The sequence below is a fragment of the Chamaea fasciata genome, unplaced genomic scaffold (genome assembly GCF_029207755.1).
Source record: "Chamaea fasciata isolate MVZ Bird 193981 ecotype frontalis unplaced genomic scaffold, bChaFas1.0.hap1 SCAF_4, whole genome shotgun sequence".
NCBI lineage: Eukaryota > Metazoa > Chordata > Aves > Passeriformes > Sylviidae > Chamaea > Chamaea fasciata.
The window spans coordinates 53365081-53388939 of NW_027094089.1; the positions used below are offsets into that span (position 1 = coordinate 53365081).

Consider the following 23859-nt stretch of genomic DNA (forward strand, 5'->3'; position numbering starts at 1 on the left):
ATCACACTGTAAAAGGCTGCTCTTTAATAGCTGCAATGACTACAGCAATTCCTTCTCCTTGCTGTGCAGGGGGAGAATGTCAAGAACAGCAGAAACCATAAAGAATCTCTGGGAACATTTTGATAATGAAAGTCACAGAAGATACAACTTTCCCATTCTGCATCCAAATAGAAGAGGTTACCAAAAGGCAATTTAGAAGAGATGTGGACATGAAGGATAGGATAATAATTTCTTCCCGAGGGTTGAGCTTGGCTCCCACTGCACTATAACAATACTGCTAGATAGGAATGTGAAAGAAGAGTATTGCTTTTAATTTACCTGATAGAGACTGCTGTAGTCTAAACTGAGTCTCATCCATAGAGTGCCACTGTGTTTGTGGAGAGGCTAATGAGGGGACACTGTTGGTTTATCAAAGCCATGCATCCATGGGAAGTTCACATTTCTGAGTTCAGTACTCTGCCTATATCTTTTGAAATACAATTTCTGTGATGCATCTTACATTTTTTAAGAAGTAAATAGTGATTTATCAAGGGGTTTTTCTTAAGTAAATGGAAACATTCAAAGCCATACACTTTACAAGTTATTCTGAAAAGTAACAGCTTACTTTTCTGTTAATCTTTTATCTACTGCTGTTTTATTCTTTGTTCTCTCTCCCTAGGCATCACCATCTACCTCTGTGGTTGACCAGAACTACCCAAGTTTGAAGCTCATCATGAAAACAAAGCAATGGATCCAAGCTCTTGACTCCTTTTTATTTCATTAAATTTGTGTTTCTGCTTCATGACAGACCTCCACTGCCAGTCCATGAACTTGAAACAACCCTTCAAGGACCAGGACCCTGCTATGCCACAGGCTGTCTGTTGACAGCTGAGGCAGCCTAAGATCCCCCCTGGAAGAATGTGGACTAGAAAGCCCAGAACACACTATCGAAGAAAGCTTGCTCTGTGTGCCTCTCTGTCAAAAGGTGCCCAGCAAGCCTCCAGGCTTGATAGAGTAACTCCAATTTGGTAACTTAAATTCCCTTTGGGATTTTTATCTCTGTTTATTCTTTCCCTCTAAACATGAAACCAGGGAAACTCCACCTCTAAAAACAAGAAAGTGAGCTGTCATCGTGTCTTTCTGAGGACATAATGGTCTCCTGAAAAGCACAAAGGAACTTGCATTGCTTGTCTGTCCTGGGGCTAACACAAGAGAGTGCCTCAGGGTAAACTCTTTGGGGACAACAGATGGAAGATAAGGAGATGAACAGCATATCTAGACTAAAGGGGTAAGTTGGGAGCTCCCTACTGCATTATTCTGTACCCATGCACATGCTCATAATTTTTGTTGGTTGAGAGTAGCCATTGTTCATACTTGTTCTGAGCTCTTTGTCTCCCTCAGGTCTTCCTACAAAACACTGACAGTCTTGATTCCATCATGGATAATGACATGCAAGAGATGCATGCTTTTGTCAAGGTTACATATTCCATTTTGTTCACAGATGCCTGCCTTACTGGCATGACTACTTGTTGTGTACCTTTACTCAGTTAAAGTACCCTGATACCTAAGAAGAGGGAAGATTTTGAGAAGGTTGATCCAGTACCACGAAGTATGTTCACAGCTTCTATCCAGAAAGAGTATAGCCAGGGGTAACAGAAGTCCTTGAATACCTGTTTTTGTCATTGTGACAGTACCAGGGACTTCCTCAGAAGACAAAGTGACCAAACAACCGCAATCAAAACACTGACACACCCCTGTGCTACAAGCTTGTGTCCTCCAGTATGGCATAGGCTTTGCTGGCAGATCAGAAGGATACTTGTTTTGCTCTCAGGTGGGCAAACAGCATGTGTTATTTCAGCAAAGTTTGAAGAAGAAGTCAGAAAGACACAAACTAATGCTCTTTTAGGAAAGAAGATTTGCATGATTTGACCTTGTGAGAAGAACCTGAGAGAAACCAGGCCTTACTACAGACTGTTGAAGACAAATTCCCATATGATTTGCAGGGTTTCAGAAACAAAACTCCAGACATACTGAGGGCTCCTGAGGAAAGCTAGGGATGGAGCCCACACTCTCCAGCTGAGGCATCCACTGACAATGTGACTTTTGGACAGCTACCTTGGTGTGAGGGGCTCCCCCACTCCATCACTAAGGACACACACAGTCTTTAAAAATCGTTTTGCTGAAAGATGGGAGGAGTTTCTGGACTTAGGATCTTGGAGAAGAGAGGATCCTTAACATGTTGAAGGCAATGTGATGTGGGTTTGGGAAATTCCTTGAGAAATACTACAAACAACAGAAATCTGTGAAGTAGATTTTGTGACTTGCATTCCACCAGAGTAGATTGCCACATATTTGATAACCCTTTTTATGGTGTACTTAATGACCTCAGGAAAGCACATCTTGAAATAAACAGACACAAACTACTGCTTTCACACTTACATGTATACACTTTATAAACCTATGCATAAAAGTATATTTATACATAAAGCACAATTGCCTCATTATATACAAATGCTGAGGCAAGTGCCAGCCTTACAGATTTATTCTTACATGCACAAATACATGTCTAGCTAAAGCAAATGTCCTTAAAACCCTTCCACTCTGGCAGCTGTATTTAAGCCATACAAACAGTTGCACTTATTCCTTTGTGACTGTTATGTCAGCTTCTTCCAATTTTAGCAGTGCTTAAATGGGTGCATCATTGCCTTTTACCTCTCTGACCTTCTCGAAGGAAACAAAGAAAATAAACCCCAGCACAGAAGAGAACTGTCTTTACATTAGTGATGTTGTCACTGAAGTTTGACGCATACGAATTTCTCAGTGGAGTAGCCTAACCCAGCTGAGGTTCTCAGTGACAACACACTATCTCCTTCAGGGCAACACTGGGGGACCAAGAATGCAACTACAGAAAAGCCTGCAAGATTAAGTGGTTTGGGAGAATGCATTTATTGTCACATAATTTTTAGACTGGAAGTAATACAAAAGATTGGAAGCCATGCAAAAGATTGGAAGCCGTGTCTCTGGGAGATGTTACCTATTTCCATGCGTTGGCCTTATCTGTGAAATATAGCTGTGGAAAACAGGGTCTGTCATGCCAGGGAAAGCATAGAAGTACTGAAGGTACCACTGCATTGTTCACTGTCATTGGTGCTCGCTATGAAGAATGAAACTGGAACATACTGCACACTGTGGTAGGTTATAACAAAGGATTGACACTTCTTCACCACTGTGCTTTCATTAGGATTTAACTAACTAGGCGTTTTAAACTCATTTTACATTAAACAAGAACTAGTTATCTGACCCCTCCCTTAGTCATTCACCATGTCCTTAGAACAAAGCAAAGTATTCTCTCCAGAGACCATTATTCAGAGAAGTATATGGACTGGAATGATAAAGCAAAATGCATGAGGTGGTGTCATGTTTTCCTCTGACCCACTGTCCCACCAGGGCATGAAGTGTATGGCTTTCCTGGAGAAGTAGCCTTTTAATCTATGGCAGAGGAATTAAATTCTGATAGCTGAAGACAGACTAATTTTTTACAAGAGCAAGAGTTGGAAGTCCTGCTGTGATAGCATAAGTGCAACCTAAGTAATTGCCTTCCATATCTGAATTCCTTCAGCTTTATAAATTGGTTACAGTATTCTCCTCTTCCTATCCTGCCTCAAGTGACTATACACAGTTACTTACTATCTCATTAAAAATTCTGTTTTTTCACCCCAAAATAGCTGCATTTTTGAAGTTTCTGAAGTGCTACCACTGTATTTAAATTTTATGACAAAGCAGCAAAGATTTTCCGAGATAAAAGAAGTTGAACACATGTTCAGTGGTTAGGCATTACCCCTATTTTTTTTCTGATCTTTAAACTGTGAGGCAGTACTGTCAATCATGTTATCATCTTTGTCTCTCCATTGTAGAGGGGATATTAGAAATTAACATCTGTCAAATTCATAATAAAATAAAACCAAACAAAACAGAGTAAATCAAATTAATGCAGAAAAAATATATACACTATATTTCACGATACTGCAAGATACCTAGTCATCAAGTCATACTGTATCTTAAGGGAACTGCAATTCACATGGACCTCAGTAAGTAGGGAAGACTTTCCATCTGTCTTTCCTTGATTCCACAAGTTTTTTGCCACACATCAAAGACAAGTGCACCCCTGTTGGTAGGCAGGTATCTGTCATGAGCACCATAAAAAAAAAAAAAAGAAATCTAAAACCTCCAAAAATAAGATAGCAGGACAACTTAAATGGTCTGAGGACTTGATACAGATCAAGATTACCCTTTAAAAATTGCTTGAAATACCAACAAAATCAGAAGGTCTTTTCAGGTTTGAGTATTCTTAAGGTAGAAGAAAAAGCCACATAAAAACAGTATAATTTGGGGCCCAAGCACTCTGTCTTCCAGAAGCCCTGATTAATGTTTGTATGAGTTTTAGAAAATTTATGTTTTTTGCAAGTGGACTTCCGTCAAGTATAGCGGGAAGAACTGATGATGAAGGAGATGAAGGAAAGCAGAATTTAGCAAAAATTTGATTTGCTTTTTAAGGTTTTATAACACAGATGATTCATTTGCCAGGCTTTGTATATGCAAAAATATTTCTGTTTAAAAAACTCTGTAAACTAATGACCCTAACAACATGCCATAGAAGGTTTTATTGCTCAGTTTTGACCATTTTTATCAAAGCAGTCCAGTATTGTACCTAAAAAAAAGGTGACAGGCAAAAAGTCTTTGCAAACCTTCTTTCTATGCGCTGTATCTGGTCATAATTTATTACACATATTGGAATCCCTTACTTCATGACAAGAAGATGAAGTGTTAGGAAAGTGCCTTGCTGTGCCAGGCTTGGAGCCCGCAAGTTAATAACTCCAGAGAGGAAAGATGAGCAATCCAAACTGGCACATTTCTTACCCAATTAATGTTTCTTTTAAAAATTTCGGTTCAGGTTTTAGCGGCCAGCAAGTAAGTCTGTAGCAAAACAAGTTTATAGTCATCTATGGGGCAGACGACCAGCAAGGGGTCTTTCTCTCCAGGAAAAAGCTAAACAAACACATTCTGTATTCTTTTGAAAAAGAAGCCAAAGGCTAGGTGGGATCAGTCTCCTACCTGTTCTTCCTCAATATTCTTGTCTCCAGCTGGGCATCAGATCAGCCTGCTAGATAGAGGACAGTAGGAAGCATGCTGCAGAGAATATGTTCCAAGTGATGGAAGAATGATACCAGCTCCCCATCTTGCCCAAACAGACAAATCTGAACTGAGAATCCCCATGTAAGACACTCAGATCTGAAACATGCAGACTACATGGCATGTCCTGGCTCTCTGCTGGGGGAAGTGCCTCCACAGACATTTTAGGGATAAGCCCTTAGTAGGCAGCACAAACAAGTATGAGAGTAACGCTGCAAGGTGCAGCTATGCAAATGCTTCTGTTTGACACATATTCCCATAGGTTCTGTCTCTGTGCAACTTCCTCATTTCCTACTGCTATAAATGCTCAGCTTTTGATCCAGTATACCTCTCAGAGCATGGGTTTCCAGACTGATACTGTCCATAGAAACAGTAAGCTTAAGTGTAGAACCATTCCTGGTCTGTACCCCCAAACCGCGCTGCTTGTGGTTCCCACACAACACAACAGGAACTGTGGTAATTGTAAACAGCTTGCATCCCATCAATTCCCTTTTCCTCTTTTCCACCATACAAATGTCCCTGCATAATACCTCCACCAGAGGCACCAGAAGCCTATGCAATGCTGATGATTTTAGCCTAGGAAACCTAATCGCGTTTGAATTTCTTTCCATGTAAGTTGTAACTTACAAACAAGAATTTTGGGACCAATTTCCTAAGGAAAAGGAAAACTGCCATATGTATGCTATTGGGGTGAGAAGCCAAGATTCCTTTAACAAGTCCCAGGAGAGCAAAAAGACCACCACATTTTCATTCTCTAGTCTTGAATAAAGAGTTGATTGAACCCTTAATAACAAGGCATTATAGTGAGGTCTCAGATTTAGTTTTTCCATTCCAGCTTCTGAGAAGAAGAAAGTCATAAGGCACTTGTTTCAGAGTACGGCAGTCCTGGGAAACAAGGGGTAGAAAAATATCTTCCATCCCCAAATTTTCCAATGTGGTTAAGAAAGGCCTCTGCAGTCCTTGGTAGGGAGAGCACACCAGGCTCCAACTGCTGTTGGTTTGTTCACTTCTTTCAGCACAGAAAAAGCCAGCACAGAGAGCTTCATTGTGAAGAAAAATTAAAGTTGTAACCTAGCAAGGAAAGTTGTAATATAGTAATAACATGGAAAATGGCTTTAAACTGGATGAGAGTAGGTTTAGATTAGATTTTAGGAATAAATTCTTTACTGTGAGGCTGGTCATGCAGTGGCACAGGCTGCCCAGAGAGGTTATGGATGCCCCATCTCTGGCAGGTTCCAGGGCAGGCTGGATGGGGCCTGGAGCAATCTGGTCTCATGGAAGGTGTCCCTCTCCACAGCAAAGGTGTTGGAACCAGATGATCTTTAAGATCCTTTTAAACCCCTAAATTCTATGAGTCTGTGATTACACAGTACAAAATAAATATATATGAATCAGTCCTTGGGCTAGGGTGGAAGAGAGGGTGGGAAGTATTTCTACCTGTTAGGGGTAGCATTAACAATCAGTGTCAAAAAGTCACACACTATGAAAACAAAACATTAAAGCATGAATTTTCTTCTTTCCTTCCTTCTCTTTTGATTACTGACCCCTCAATCGGATCACCAGCCCTTTATGTGAAACTCAGAATGTCTAATGGCTGTTCTTTCTCCTTTATTTAAGAATGGAGGTCCACACTCTCAAAGTGGACTTGATTTTAAGGAGTGTAGCAATACGTGTACATAAAAGGGATCTTCAGGTTTGGGATGTCAGTTGTGGAAGGTCTTACAGAGGTGGGATTTTTTTCTAAACTTCTTCTCAGAATATCTGTCACTGAAACTCCAAAAGAAGCAAAGAATGACACATGTCTCTTTTCCTGTGAAAGGTCTAGGGAAGAGAACCTACTGAATCACTCTGCTGTTTTCAGGTCTTTCCCAGTGTCTGGCCAACAGTGACAGTGCTGGCATGCTGTCCAAACATCTGCTGTTGTCTGAGAAGTGGAAGGACACAGTTTATTCTAGCTCCTGTGGCTGCTACAAGATTGACAGTGACAAGTGTGAAATGAACGTCCCATGGAAATTCAGAAAAGAAAATCCCTAAGGAGCTTTAAAATAAGTACATGGTCAACTCCCTTATCACGCTGTAGTGTGAGTAGACATTAACATCTGTTAGCAATAAACACTGACTCCCTCCTGCTTTTCCTACCCAGCATAGGCAGCAATATCCAATATTGCCCTCTCTTCTCCATTACTTATTTTAGTGACTAGAATACTAACTCCAGTATATGTTAATGCTTCTGAGAACAAACAAAGAGGATTTACTGTTTTAAATTGCTCCAGAAATTATTCCTGCCTACTCTGCTGCTAGGCATCAAGGGGAAAAGGAAGCCAAAATCCAACTCTTCTCACCTTGCTGGAAGAAAGCTTTTTAAATAACCAATCAAATTTCTCTAATTCTTTTAACACACACTTAAAAATCATCAGACTAGTAGCTGGGAAGAAAATCTAGAGAAATCCAGAGATACGGCTTTGACCTTTCCTCCTGGTGCTGCTACAGTAGCTCTTAGATGTGAGTTGAGGGCATTCATGTATAGTTTGCTATAAAGCACATTTTATAGCAGCCCTGGAACTGTCAGGGTGGATCAGACCATTGGTCTTCCTCACCTGCCATCCTACTCTTAGCAGCTGGCAACACTTACTGCTTTAGGGCAGGATTAATAACCTACCTCCAACAACCCCAATGACTTTGACTGGGTGAAGTGGCCTTCCAGACTGCTCAAGACCAGGCTGATAGATGGTAGATTTGGTTCTAGTAAAGAACTGGAAGGCTCTTCCTAATGGTTCTCAAGGGTAAAATTGTATAGGATTATAGCTGTAACACATGCTTCCCTAAGAAGCATCATCACTGAGGAAGAGAAGAGTCACTTTCCCCACTGGTACCCCTGCAGCTCCCCATGTGCTCCTGAGATAAGCAGAGAGACAGTCTCTCTTTTCTAGGAAAGAACCATTTCTGGCTCGCTGTTCCAGCTGAGGGAAGACACACAAAACAATGTCCTCACCTTCCTCATCTTCTTCCCAAGGATATTGGGGCACAGAAGAAAGAGTGCAAGGAACTCTAACAAGCTCCAACTGGAGTGCAGATGAAAAGCACCCAGGTGGGGATGGCTGGACCTGAGGGTGCTCCAGCTACCCCATGGCCAGGGGCTGTTGAAGGCAGAGGAGACAGTGTTTGAAGCAATACATTGTCTGGGGAGGGCAGGGAAGATGAATTCCGGGTAGGAAACACTGGTGTAGTTTCCTCTTCCTTTGCCCCACCCAAATCTACATTTGATCTTTCTGGAGGAAGGCTTTTGAGCCTTAATACACAAAAAGCATATCCCTGAGAGTTCTAATAATATATAACAAATATCAATTGCACCTGTAGTTCTGAAATCCCACCCAGTCACTCCTGATCTCTTAATACACATCTTTTTTCCTGAGCTAGGAAGGGAGAAATATACTTGAGGGTCTTGCCAGCAATAATTTAAACAACTTGTATATACTTACAGGAGGAAGTGTTTGTTCCTTCTGTTGAAGCTTGTATCCTAAGCATGGGTTCTGCAACACACAGAAGTAACAATAAAGTTGTAAGAATACAGCCACAGCTACAGCACTAAGTATAGTGGAGGAGCCCAAACATCTTCCTCCAGTACAGATTTCTTCTATTTTTTTTTTCCTCAGTAGCCAGAAACCCAGAAGAGCACAGAAAAAAATGAGATAGCTTGAGAAAGCGAAGAACTTCAAAGTGGGTTCAGCATGTCCTAGGCACACTGTGAATAATCAGTTACAGCAAAAATGCTCCATGGTCCTGGGAGGAAAGGCCGTGAGAAAACTGGCAAAGACCGAGTAAAATTTTCAGCTGTTTCTGACCGCATCAGAAGAAAGTGGAAAGCAGTAGGTCTTGAAGCTCCACATGCTGGCCCAGGAAGCACTAGCTTCTTATCTTCTTTTCACATAACTCAAATTGAACAGCAAGGAATTTCAGTCTATCATAACTATAGTTAAAGACTTCTGTGGCTTGAAAGAGAGAAGGGTCCATGAGTGTAACCACCTCCACAGAGAGCTGTAGATGGAAGGGAAAGCAGAATGCCTTCCAGACCAAAATGGGACATAGCACAAGCCCCAAAGTGGTTACAAAGAAAGGAAAAAGAATGGTGAATAATCTTGTAGGGCAGTGGAAAGAAATGAACCTCAAAACAAATCACACAAAGGGAGCACTCAGAAAAGTTTATAGAAGAAGCAGGTAGCCTGAAGCTAAGTCTGAACTTCCTGAACTACACGAATCTGAACTATACAGCAATTAAGATCCATGTGTTCGGGTGGCTTCACAGGCTTTCACTATTAGCAAATCATACATGGTATCATGCATGAATAAAGAATTCAAGAGAAGGCTTGAGAAATATTATCAGGTGAAAGGAAAAATTTGAAGAGAGAACACTTTGCCTAAGGTGGCAATGTGATGTCCCAGTGTGAAGTACAGGTGGCTAACAGTCAGTCTGAATTCTAGGGAGCAGGTCAGGCATAGTGAATGCTCTGTAGTGAAACATTTAACATGTCATGTCACACAGAAAAGATGACTCTGTTGCCTAACAAAGCTTGGTTTTAGGCAGAAAAAGCCCACTCTTAGAAACTAAGACAGGTCTGTAAGTCTTTCTATCATTTAAAAGTAATTATAGCAATACTTCAAGAGACCTAGATCCTGGTGATTTGAACACCAGCATTTCACAATAGTCTATATTCAAGTAAAGAAACAACACATTAATAATTATTTTCATTTGAAAGTTCTAGAAAAAATTCAGCAGTGCCCAAAACCTCAGGCACTACTGGTCACCAGGAAACTCATGAAGTGTTAGAGAAAGACATAGTCTGGACCCAGAGCAGGGATAGAACAGTAGGAAAAACAGCACCTGGCTGGGGTGGGGACTAATCTGATCTCTGATCCAGCTACGTATCAAAGATTTCCTCAGAGCTCCATGTGGAGACCTCAACAAGCAGCCACTAAACATAATGTTTTTTGCTGTTCTGAGGACAATACTGTGATGTGTTGCTTGGCACAAAATCTGCCAGTGCAGAGATTCATCAGGAACGCAGCCAGCTTTTTGAACATCCCCTCCAGTGGCACAATAGCAGTAAAGAGGAGGACAGTACTGTAAGAATAGGCACTTGAAGGGACATAAGCAGGGAAAGCATCAAGAACAAGAACTTTAATTCATGGGAAAGAAGGCAGCAAAGTTCAGGGACAACATTCTTGCTGCACAAGGGAGAAGGCAAGGCAAACCCAGTGGAGTCAGTGAGCAGCATGTCACCTTCTTTGAACAAAAATGGTTCCAATGGTTACAGGACACTTGCTATTAGCTATGTGGTCTCATATATTCCCAGTGAAGCATCAGTGACAGGCCCCACTGAGAACATGAAAGAATATGGGCACATCCAATGTCTCTTCTGTCAGGCAGCAATGCCAAGATTTCAGAAGTAGGTCGCCACACACACAGATGCATCAAAGGAAAGGCTGCAGGCATGCGAAATTCACAGTCTGGCAATCACACTGTTTTCCTTGATCTAGCCTACAAACGCTCTCATTTCACATTAGAACCCATCCCTGCCAGACATAGCTTTCCCAAAAAAGCTAGCAGGACCCCAGCCTCTTTGCCAAGGAGGGTATGTGCAACTTGTAAATCCTTGGGTTGCTTGGCTTATACACGTTTATCTACAATTGTCTCAGCCAATGACACCAGTAGAAACAAGTGGTTGTATTGTGGCCATATGTAAACTAACTCCTAATAGTTAAATAATGAAAGCAGCTTCTCATTGGGGTCAGTTCCGGGAGTAACTCTGGAAGTATGCAATCCATAACTGCAGGAAGGATGCTGAAAGCAAATTCCATCAGCCTGAAAGGAAACCACCTGGAGAAGGCTCCTAGTATGCCAAGGCAGCTTCAAAAGAGGTTAAATTACTGACAGTGAGTTACCTGTCTACACTCACTGACCCTGCAGAGCTGTCAGGAATTGTATGTAGAGCCCTGAGGAACAGAGCAGTCTAAGCAACAGACTTTCCTGAGGACACATCAATATGCCTATACACTCAGCAAACTCATAAGCAGCTGCTAGGATTTATAGGAGAAGGACGTAAGGACTTTTTAAAAACATAGTTCCTAACAACACAAATACTTCTTCACTTGGACTGCTGCAGCCTAACAACTGTAGGCCAAATTAGCTTCTATACAGCCCCAGCATAGTAAAAAGTATGTTTAACCACTATTCATTCATTTCTTGGTCCCTGAAGTAGCTCAAGTATGCAAGGTGATATGCAGAAATGGAGCTGCTGGATGTAGATGAATTGTTGTCTGTTAAGAAGGAGCTGTTTCAGAGCTGTAGAAGCAATTTCAAGAAGAAATTAAAAGAAAGAGACAGAAAGACTGTGTTAATGCAACTTACGTGAAGAAGTTTTTGTCACTTCTGTTGATACTGGTATCTTGCTGGTACTCTCTGGAAAACACAAGAGGCAACAAGAAGTTATAATATGGTGTCAGATGATCCTCTTACAGTGTTCAGCTCCAGAATGGACAAAGAAGAAAAAGGTGTTCAAAGAAGCAAGCTTAAATTTTTCTTCGGCAGGCAGAGGTTTCAATTAGATATCAACTTGCAGAAGTTTCTTTTCAGGAAAAAACCAAAAAATGATGGTGCCTACGAGCAAAACTGAAGAAAAAAGCTTCTGAAAGAAGCCAGTTGTTCAATCTCTCGTTTTCCTCTGGGAATAACTGATCAGTGGCAACAGGAGAAATCATGCAGATGGCTCTGTTTCTGGAAGATGTCATTGTGAGTATTCACTCCTTATGCTTCTAGGCAGTTAAATTTTACAAAGACGTGTCTCTGTTCATATCACTTGAATTGCTGGTAAGTACATCCAATAGTGTCACTTGCCACTTCAGGAAAATCTTCTGAGCCACACATGCCAACCCCGTCTCTCATGGACTGCTGGGGGCTCTGTGATAGAAATCAAACAGTTGCTTTGCTGAAGAGATGGGAAAAGTTGCACTTCCATACTGGTCCTATGTATATCTCCATACACTATTGCTAGTTACATACTGGCAGGGACTGCTTGCACTCACTTGTTGAACCAGCTGATGGCTAAGGGGGATGATGTTGCCATATCTAGCTCCTTGCTAATGCAAAACGCACAGATGGGAGAAAGCATAATGTAGAAAGCTTTTGTTTAGGCTTCACAGACTTGCACAGAGACCTTGTTCCAATGACAGCATTGATTTGTGAGTGCTCTGCTGTCCCCGCAAACCACAACTGTGTGCAATTTCTTAGGTGTGAACAAATCACTCTTCAGTTGTATTCATCAACAGTCTTGGACTTCCCCAAGTTCTCAAAACACATTTCAGACTTTAAATGGTGCAGTTCAATGCAGCTGCACAACTTTCAACTCTACAGCTGGAGAAAGGCCCTGGATGCCAAGAAAAAAGTCTTGCCCTGAAACCTCAAAGCACACCAAGAATCCTCTAGTAGGTCAAACAAACAGAATTTAGAAAATACCTCATAAGAGATTTAGGAAAAGGAAACTCCACTATGTTTTTATTCTGTTTAGTGAATCTGCATTCCAGTGGTTCTCTGCTCATTGTCTCCAGTGTTCACAGAAACTTGACTAGAGACAAACTAGTCCAACTGCCTTCCCTTTAACATCCCTCTTGTTAAACTTTAATATCGACTCTGTATTTTAACTTCTTACTTGCTGCTCTTCTTTTAAATTTTTTTCCCATTTTGGTCCAGCTTTCTTTGGCAAATGTATTATTTGCCTAGTTAGTACATCCCAGTTTCATCTTACTAATGGGAAAGAACATGTTATGCAGCATTCCCTTGGCAGCCAGTGATGCATGGCATGAAAATGTGTATCATAGGTAAAATTTTTAAGGTCAAAACCTTTGCATTATGTCTTGGAACACAGTGGCCTTGAGCCAGGCAGCTTTCAGGACTATTTTTTTGGGAATAAAGACAGTTTCTCTATTGTGCAGCTGGGTGTCTGAGCAATTAGCCTTTCTCAGTCATGTCAGAAGATGGAACAGGTCTAACAGCAGCATAGCTCAGCATGTGGCAAACTGAAGCAAACTTTTCTTCCACCATTAAAGAAACCATGTTCCGTTTAGTGCCTGTGCTGAGCTTGATGGAGCATTTCTTACTGGCACCTCCCCAGCCCAGCTGTGTTAGTACAAATGCTGATGGGAAGCTTCCCTGACAGTGGAAAATACAGCCAGAGCCTCCTACACCTGAAACGTGCTGAGAAATACATTTAGAAAACATGTGGCAAAGTCACACTTTATCAAGCCCCATAAGTAACATTCGTGTTAGCAACACTAACACTGGATGCTAAGGTTTGGAAAACACAACATTTGTGCATATTGTTTACTGCACACAGTACACCACAACTGCAAGAAAGGTGTTTTACAGTGCCTGGGAAGGCTAGCACAGATCCATTTGACAAGCTATGTGAACACAAGAAGCAAACAAAAAAGAGGCTTCTCATAGCAGGCCATGAGTACTTGCCTGAGGTGAGAGAGCTGGAACCATTTTTCAATTGTAATACTCTTCCTCCTGCAGTCTGCTAAGGTATGGAGATGGCAGCCTGCAACCCAGTCTTCATCCTCATATGTAAGTTCCCATGAGGAACAGCTACCTCAGAGGCTACAACCGGTTCTGCGCTCTGGCACTTCTAGGAATACTAAGTCTTGGTGAAGTACTGTTTCCTGAAACTGGGTATGTTTGTGCAGGGGCATACTTATGTAAAAATACTGAAGGATCCATGAGAGATCCTTTTTAAAGAGCAGGTTTTTAAAGAGCAGGTCTCTGCAGCCTCTCTGTCCAATTTCCTTAGTACTTGGACCAGCAGTATCTTCTGCTGTTTAGCCTGACAAAACAGGGACGAGATCCTTCAACTCACACAGGACCCCCAGCAACCCCATCACCTTGCTGGCCTTGATATGTTGATCCATCCTTCCAGATAGGAACTTTGTCTGGGCTGCTTTGAGGAGACCAGTCCTTGTTGCATGGGCAACAAACTCTGCTGTATGGCTCTGAGGCAGGAGGTCTTTCTCCTCCTCAGCCAAAACCTTTTCTCCAGGATAACCAAATACTTAGGGGCCTAACAGCCGCTGTTGTGAGCAGCTCTGTGCATGCCTCACAGCTTTTTTTCCCCCAGCTAGTTTTTCAGAGACCTAATGCAAAAAAGCCTGCTTGAGCAAGCTGAAGGGATGTGGTTGATCTCATAGGTTTTAGTTCGGTCTTTGCAGGTGATCACTATGAGAACCCTGACAGGAAAACCAACCTAGATTCTAAGCAGGACTCAGACTCCACGACACCACAGGTAGTTAGAGCTGCAAACAAACTTTCTGTCGTCCTGAGGTGTACTTTCTGGCAGTGATGTAAGTTTTAATCCTTTTGAATTGTTTGTGCTAAGTGATAGGGTGATATCATCTGAATTATACAATGACACAAACTAATACACACCTTAGGGAAAGGGAGCACTTTCTTCATCTCTGTCACTTGATCTATAGATGGCAGAGTGGAGAGTAGTTGTGTAGAAGGTTGGTAAGGCCATGGCCTGGAGCCTAAGAGGCATGCAGGCATACATGGTCAAAGACACAGGGTGATCCAGTGGTTAAACTAACTTTTAGCTTCTTAAAAGTACCATACTTTTCCCTTTTCCTCCAAGAAACTACTGACCTGAGTCAGATTAAAAGAACATTGTGCTTAATCCAAGTATGTCACATTACAAGGAAAGGTTCAAGAGTACTCCTAGGGGAGTTGCAATGCCAAATTGAGTGATGGCCACATTTCTTTTAAGATCAAATCAGTGACATTGGTCGAAGCATGCTGATTTGCTCCAGGTGAGAATCTGATTCATGCCAGCCAGTTCAAAACAAACTATGCCCCAGGTTGCCTGCAATTATGCTAGAGAGAAGAGGTACCCTGATGTCCTATTTTAATCAAGTCTTGGACAGAAGAAGGGACTTTTTTGCACTAGAAGTATTTCATAGTTTATCACATGCTCTATAGGTACTAGATATGAGATGTTTTTATTTACTTATTTCTCAGTCATCTTCTTGAAGCTAAGCTACTCTTTGTCTTCAGAAGAGGAAGAGCAAATGAAAACTGAATGAATTATGAGTATGAGATCCTTATTGATTACTGTACAACTTGGAGCTGTTACTACTAGTGCAAGTCCTATGGATGCAAAAGCAGAAACCTGCACAGGCCACTGTATAGCTAATGAATTTACCAAGGCTCACCTCTGCCTACAACTGAGATACATTAATAGATCACCTGACTACTTCTTGTATCCAAAATTGTCCCAGCCACCCACACTCATGAGTCAAACTACATCAACTCACTTTCCACAGACATCAAGGAATAGCACCCACCCAACACCTGACACACAGCCCAGAAGAACCAGCATTGAAGACTTCTGGCTTTTGAAATCTCTCTGCATGAATCCCCCTTTTGCAGCCTGAAACATGCCAGGCACAGAAAATATCCTCAGAGATGCAAAAGAATCAGGCCAGCAGGTTTTAATGGAAAAGACTGACACCACATGCAGATAGAGCATGCTTCACTCTTTATCAAAAAGATATCACTTAACTAGTTGTCTAAATACACAATTTTGTGAGCAAGTTGAAAGCTTTGGCTGTGGTGTGAAGTATTCTGTCAGTGTTATTATTAAGCATAGTAAGGCCTTATACTGATGAGAAAATCCCTGAAAAATTCATGGCAAGAATTTTGCCTGGGTAAAGTAACAAATTAGGAAGCACAAAAAAAGCTTACTATTGCATTAGCAAACTTGTGTACTATTTATACAACACCAGGAGAGCTTCATGCCTCTATTCTGACCTCAATTACAATCTTTCTTAGGGAAGCATACGTGAGTATGAGTGAATGAAAATAAGAAGGCAGCTCATATCCTGTGGACAAGTTGCACTCATAAATTTAAGAGAGAACAGAACAGCTCCTATCACTTGCTATTAAGACTGGTAAAAATTGTGTTTGTCTAGGTATTTTTATATTTATTACATTTTTAATCCACGCGCATGACTCTATAGACAAACATTTATATTTCTTTCAGTATAACTGGGAAAATTTAAAAGTCTGTGCAGGTTAATACAGTTTGGGGGGGGTGTGTTCATGTTCATGCGTAGCAAAAACTTGCACAAAAGCAAATTTGACAGTTTCAAGTAACAACGTTTATAATAACAATAAGAAGTACAGGAGTTACTATTGCATTGAATATTACTGTTTTAGACAGAAAAGTTTACCACTTTGGGGAAGAAGATCAGGAAAAATTAAGGTCTTTGCTCACTGAAAACAACAAAAATATTTTATAGCTGTTTTATTGAGCAATACTAGTTTTTCTATATTTGGAACAGGGAGTTGAAATCAGCAACCTTGGTGGTAAATATATGACTTTTTGTACTCTTGGGGGGAAAACCCTAGCACATTTGCCTTGTTCTTCATAGGTTTTTTTCCTAATGTCCATTGGTAGTTGATGTTAAAGACAAGGCACCATGATAAACAGACCTTTGGTCTGGCCCTGCGGTTCTCATTTGCAGCATACACCAGCAAAGTAAATTTCAAATAAAATAGTCCTAGTTTGACAAAATTCTAGGGAATTTAAACCCAGATTTTTTTTAGATACTGAAAAACACTACTCTTACCGTGGAAATAAAAATAGCCCCATTCCCAGAAAGGCCATTACCATGCCTACCCTCACTCTTAAAGGAAGCAGCACAAAGGGAAAGGAAGATCTAGTTTGCAGATCAGGGCACACATAATAAATATGACCAGAGTAGGTAACTAAATTAAAGGTCATAATTTAAGTTATGGTTCACATGGCAGAGCAGATCAGTATCACCAAAAGAAAGTCAAGTCCTCTGGTGCATTTTTCTTTACCTCACTGTAACCCTATCTGCTGGAGGTGGAAGAAAGCAAACTCCTCACTTTGAGAGGTTCAGCCTTCTCAGATACCCATGCTTTTGTTTTCTGCTGGGACTCCTGGGCTACACTGAACCACAAGAGCTTCTTCAAAAGCCCATTAACAGCTAATAGCAAGTAAGAATTAAATATGCTGAATTTTTGTTTGTTGTTTTGTTTTTTTCTTTGAATTTTAAACTCTTTCTTTCTTATGAGTATTGCAAGACCTCTCAGCTACACAGGACCCTAGTAATGACTGCGCTTCAGAGCTCATTACCAAGTTTGGATCCCAAATTTGTCATTAAGTTACCAATGGGAAGAGGTATGGGAATGTGGGGGAAGCAGGGGTGAGGAGGTCACCCATGCAGGGAGTCTATCCCTGTTTGCAAGGCAGATGTTGCCCTTTGAGGCCGCAGGGATCTATTGCTCTTAAGTCACCAGATGTTACCCATGCTGTTTCCCAAATCCAGGTGGAAAATTCCACCATTAGCAGGAAAATTATGAACAATTTTATTGGTAATTTATAAGGAACAGTAAGCAGAGGGGACTCAGATGTATGTGTAGCAATCAAATATGCATGATTGATGTATTTGACCAATGAATGCTGCCATGCTTGAGTCTAGATGATCAAATATCACTGAGAGCTTCCAGTTCAGATATCACTGAGTTTCCAGTTCAGATCTTTACGGACAAGAGCCAGCTGGCAGATTTAGACTGGATTCCAGTTTGCCCAGTGTTTGCATGCATGGCTGTGTTTTAAACAACTTACACTTTGTAACAAAATTAGATAGATTCTAACATATATATTATGAATGCGCATAACAGGGCTTGCCACAAATACTTTCTTCTGAGACCAAGCTCCTGCGCCTTGCAGCAGGAGTGTTTTGCAGTCATTCAGCATAGCCCAAAAGGAAGCTGAAAAAATCCATGTCACATAGCACAGAAATGAGGTCCTGCATGCACTCCCATGACACTGTTCCTTGTGTGAGAAAGTAATAGAAAATGATCAAGCTTTTTTTTGCATTTATCTGTATCACTGCCTAGGCACAGTGCCTACAGTTAAGTTATGGAAACGGTATAGAAGCTTTCCATGTAAGCAGCTAATGAGCAACCAAAATTTGTATTCATGGAAACCAAGAGAGTCTACAACACTACACAGAAACACCTACCCATTTTTCTTCTTAGTAACATTCTAGTAAATAACACTTGATCTTTTGTATCAGTCTCCTGACATCTGCTTATGATTATAATACCATACAGCTAGAATGAAATTCTAGCACTTGAGATTCTTTAGTTGATGAAATAGAATAGCAAATATACAAAGTGAATACAGTCAAGCAATTGCTGTGTGATTACAAAACAGCAGACAGACAAAGACAAATCCCACTGGAGAAGGTTTAGATTTGGTTTTCTGTTTATGTAAATGCCTATCTCCCACTGAAGAGCACAGAAATGTGGAACAGAAAACCGTGTCTGATAAATTCACATTGCTATAACATCTTTAATTCATCTATGATATGCCGAGAACTTCAGCTTTGTGTGCTCATGAGGGCATGTTTGTTTCAAACTTCACAACTGGCTGGACACTGGAGTTTGAATTATGGGAACTGAATTAGTCAAAGCCACACTTGTAAATCAAGATTTCAGCTAAACTTCTTCCTCCACTGTCTTTCCAAAGGAGAAACAGTACTGCAATACATTTATGTGTAGTGGAAACACAAAATTTCATCAGAAGCAATTGGAACTCCCTGTAAATGAAATGAGCCCTACAAAACCAGCAATCTACAATAACTGTTAATCTTTTGAGTAAATCTGAATGCTATCTATTTCATGAGAAGCTCTACTCCTCAGAAAATAACCTTAAATCATAGTATCTGAATCAAAGTATCTGAATCACACTCAAGCCTTTGAATAATTTGCCTTCAGATACAATCATGCTATTGTGTTTATTGTTTTAGAAATCAAAAGAAAAACCTATCAACGTATGTGAAAGTAAAATTGGAGGTAATCAGAGCAATACAAATAGTACTTAAAGTGAGAAGTGCTGGTTTAGCAGTTCAGTCTATGACATGTTTTAGGTTAAGTGCAACTTCCCCTACTGCCTAAAACATGAATTATAGTAATATTCCCTTCATCTTTTTCTGATCTTGACCATCTAGACTGTACCTTAGACTTGATGTTACACAGAAAATGCTGATCTATCCTGAGATCTGTAGGAGACATACCATTTGTCTGTAAGGCAAATCTGAGCATCTCAACTACGTAACAGACAAGTCAGGCCTGACCACTTTTCTTAGTACACCTAATAGATTTCAGGGCTTCCACTTCCACTTCACTTGCCAAGCTCCTAAGCCCTTTGTCCTGCTTGCAGTTTTAATACATGGTCTTTCTGAATGCGACAGTAAAATAACGAGTCAAGCCTTACCATTGGTGTCTGTGATGATAACACTGGCTTTAGTACTGTCATTTCCTAGCTTGCTGCTCACTCTGCATACATATTCCCCAGCATCAGCCAATGTGGCTCTGTAAATGTGAAGCTCAGAGTATTTCCTGTGAAATCAGAAAAAACATATTAACATCATGTACTGGAATAACAGTCACTGCATCAATTAAAGCATTTTTCCTCCACCCCTTTCAACAGAGTCTTGTCTTCCATTCTTACAGGCAGATCAACACTACCCAGGGTTGAAAGAAGGGAGGAGAATAAAACCCTCTTACAGGCTGCTGGAAAACAGGCATATTCATGAACACAAATGAAGATACTTGCTTATGCTCTTCTGTATAAGAAGTCTTTTCTCTTAAAAAAAAATCTGGGAAACAACCATCCAACAACCACCCTCTCTCAGCCAAATTGTTGGCCGTCCAGATGCCACCAAGATGGGTGTAATATTAAAACAGATTATCCTTCCCTACAGATTCATATTACCAGTAGCAGAGTTCTGGCTAAGTACTGTAGTTCCTAACATCTGACTAAATAATCATGAGATTAGAACACATCACACTCTTTAACAGCCTCTGAAGCCTCAATAGTAAATCATTCTCCAGTGTTAATAAAAAAAAAAAAAACCATGGGCAGGAGCGCAATTTGCATGAAGCTACATTTTGCTCCTGGCTCAGAGATGTAATTTAATCAGTCTCCAAGATTTTAAGATTAGATTTTCAAATGCAGAACTCCTGCCTACCCATTAATATTGCAGGAACATGTTCTGGTGTCATTCATGGGGTCCCCAACTCACAGGACGGCAATAATCCCATTATCTACATGGCAGAGAATGACTAGCTTGGGGGAAATGCACACATTACTGCTGTTCACAGTTACTGTTTAAAAGAAGTTGTCTGGGAAATTTTCTGCCTGTCATAAAACCTGATCTACAGAATAGTCAATCAGAGTGCATGAACACTGGCTTCCCAAAGCTGGCCTACCCCAACCTGAAGGGCTGATCTCCAGGAGGCAGCGGTTTCTCACTCTCAAAACTGATAGTCACCACCACGACTGCTGAGCTAAACAAGGTCTGGGGAGTTGCTTTGCTTCAGCACTGCTGTATCTCCAAACTCTCTGTGCAGAAATCACAACTGCAAATCACCCCTTCTGCAAATCACTGAGCAGGGCTTGATTCAGACCACAAGCAGGTCTGTTGCAGTAGTGTGCGCTTCTGAAGCAACCAAAATGTTCAATGCCATTTTTCAATGACACATCCTTGTGAGCCACCCCTACTTCCATCACAGGACACTATCCTATCTGTTATCTGCTATCCAAATATCTGCCTATTGGCAGCTCACCCTTCCCTGCTTCTATGTGAAACTTCTGCTGCTGAGCAGTCAGCCCTCATGGAACAAAAGCAGTGTGCTGGGTTGACCCGTCTCTGCCAGAAACCTGCATCACAAGAGATTCCCCCCCAGGTCCTGAAAGAGGACTGCTTTCTCAAGGCCACTAGGCCTGCAAGAGGGAGGAGCAGCCAAGCTAGGATTAGTAATTTACTCAGGTTTTCTCAAATGGTAAAGAAATAAATAGCTGAATATTTGGGCTTCCCTCTCAGGAAATGTTAGGAACCCAGTTCCCAGTGCTGAATTAATTAACTGGGCTGCACTTCAGATGGCATACAAGAACAGACTCTAGCTCGTGGCAGCCATGAATATATGAGAAAAAAGTGATCAAGGCACTGACAGAAACATGCAAAAGTTGCATGTATCTTTGTGTGAAAATTTTGCACCTGACTAACAGCTCGGCTTATACAGCAGTAAAAGTGGCCTGCTTTTTCATTTGCCTGCCAGCCATCTGCCTTCACAACAGCCTGTTGAGGGCCTGACCAAAGCATCATGCAGTGTTTTACACCACCTAACAGCTTGTGTGGACAGGTGATATTTCCTATATTGCAACAGGTTATCTCTCAGCCATACTTGCAGACACTTGTCTAGATGGAGAGCAAGTTGTAGCCTTATGAAGCTTCAAAAGGAAATGTAAACAGGATCAGTGTTTTTAAGAATTCACTGTAACCCAGTGAAAAGGAAGGAAGCACAGCTGCGGCTGCATCACTTCAGTGCAGACATCCATTGTATACTTGCTGCAGTCCTCTCCATACATTAAGTAATACTGATGCAAACTACTTCTGTGGCCTGCTTGGCTTTGTGAAAAATCTCTTTGCCCTGCACATTTTTTTTATTGTTTTTGTTTTACTTGATGCATGTGGGAAAAGACAAGGAATTGTGTCTTCCTTTTATGATTTTATTTTTATATTAAAATAGGTGAAGCATTGATATTTCTTACAAATCCATTTCTAACAAGCCATATTTACTCTTGGTTTAGAAAAATATCCTGTAAGGAGTTCTGTCCCTGAGAGCAGGAGAAATAATATGAATATTTATAGCCTTAAAAATACCATTGAGAGGTATTGGGACAGAATTCAAAACATCAGAGCAGAAAATGACTCATTAATGGCTGCAAATGAAGCAGCTTCCTAGCAATGCAGTACTCCAACAGTACTGACTTAAAGCTGCTGATAAGGGATTTTGTTGTCAAAGCCTTGTCCTTTTCTCAAATTATACCATGCTACTCCAAAAAAAAAAAAAAAAAAAAAAAGGTCAGTCCCTCTAAGACTTGCTTCTGCTGAATCTTTAGCTCATTGCCACTGTGATGCCACTGAACTTGTATTCATACATGAAGCGGAAAGAAACACATCTGCAGAATGCAGTTCCAGCCCACCTTATCTAGTTGTTTGAATTCATTTTACTTCCAGTCTCCATCTGTCATCCAGAATTGCTTGTCTGCAGGCAAATATGCAGGCTAAGCTTGGATGAAGCTCAAGGTACAGGGCACCCTCACACAAAGTTTCCACATGCTCTACTGCACCCAAAGCCATCATCTAGAAGTGGCAAGCACCTTGTATCTGCCACAAAAAAAAAAAAAAACAAACAACCAACCCAGCCCTGATAAGGGAGTCTCTCTATGTGTAATGAAGAGCACCTGACTTGTACGGCACACTGCCCAAACCAATAACGTACAGGTCTCACCTGCATTTGAAATCAGAGATGGAAAATTAAATGCCAGAGGACAGCCATGGGAAAGTTAGCTAGTAGGTGAAAAGCTCTTGTCTGGGGCCTGATTTTTTGTGAATGTCTACTGTCACAAAGAAAGAGCTTAGAAGAAATAGCTTAGAGCCTGGACACACAAATCAACCAATCATGGCCGCATCAATCATCAGCAATCACCAGCAGAAACTCACTGACTGCATGCTCTTACTCTGACAAATTTGAGGTAAAAAGTAATTGCTTTAAATGCATTTCATTAAAATTTAAAGTCATTCAGTTTCTCTTGACTCTCCAGTGTAATGAGAAGGAATGTAGCCATTTAGTGTGATTCACCTGCCATACTGTCATAGAACTATAAAATCAAAGTAGTTTGGGTTGGAAGAGTCCTTAAAGATCATATAGTTCCAACCCACTTTCCATGGACAGGGACAACTTTCACTAGATCAGGTTACTCAGAAAGCTCCATCCTGCCTGGCCTTGAACACTTCCAAGGACTGGCAATCCACAACCTTTCTGTGCAACATGTCAGTGCCTTCCCACACTCACAGTAAAAAACGTCTTCCCAATACCTAATCTAAAACTACTCTCCTTTAGTTCAAGGAGACTCCCCCTTGTCATGTCACTCCACATGCCCATAAAAAAGTCCTTCTCCAGCCTTCTTGCAGCCCCCTTTAGGCACTGAAAGGTACTGTAAGGTTTTCCCAAAGCCTCTTCTTCTCCAGGGTGAACAGTTCCCTCTACCTCAGCCTATCTTCATAGGAGAGGTACTCTGTCCTGTGATCAACTGCACTTCTCTGGTCTCACTCTGACAGGTCCATGTCTTTCTTACAGTGGGGGCCCCAGACTAGTCCAGGTGGCGCCATCACACGTTGGGGCTCTGCACTCTCAGGGTGAATCAACCACCCTGAAACTATCCTAGGGAGCTTAGAGTAGTGAAACCATTTGACATGCAAAGCAGTCTACAGAAGGCTAAGCTTTGAGGAAGCCTGCAGTGCCACAGGGTCTTCTAAATTCTTAAAACACTAAAAAACGCCAGCATGTGCAGCACTTTAGCAAATCCTTTTATCCAGTACTATTCACACTGGCTAATGTGCCCCTAACCACCAAGCTGATATATTATCTTTTCCTTGCCTACTTCAGGTGTAAAGCTAAGGTCTTCATTTTCAATTCCTGAGATAGTCATTTCATCATACTGCCAGATATTTTGCAGTTTGTTCAAAAACCTAAAGCTA

The 23859-nt window shown here is 41.1% G+C and overlaps 1 protein-coding gene across 2 annotated transcripts in view; it reads right to left on the minus strand.

Annotated features, from left to right (window-relative positions):
• The window catches only part of NRG1 (neuregulin 1), a 177254-nt gene that overhangs the window by 120168 nt on the left and 33227 nt on the right, over positions 1-23859 (minus strand). Inside the window, exons 3-5 of one of the 2 annotated variants that reach the window (XM_066181600.1) lie at positions 19527-19651; positions 11576-11626; positions 8649-8699 (exon numbers count right to left, since the gene is read on the minus strand). In XM_066181600.1, coding sequence (XP_066037697.1) covers positions 8649-8699; positions 11576-11626; positions 19527-19651 — 227 coding nt within the window. The remainder of the gene's footprint in view (positions 1-8648; positions 8700-11575; positions 11627-19526; positions 19652-23859) is intronic. The other variant, XM_066181602.1, reaches the window with a different exon arrangement.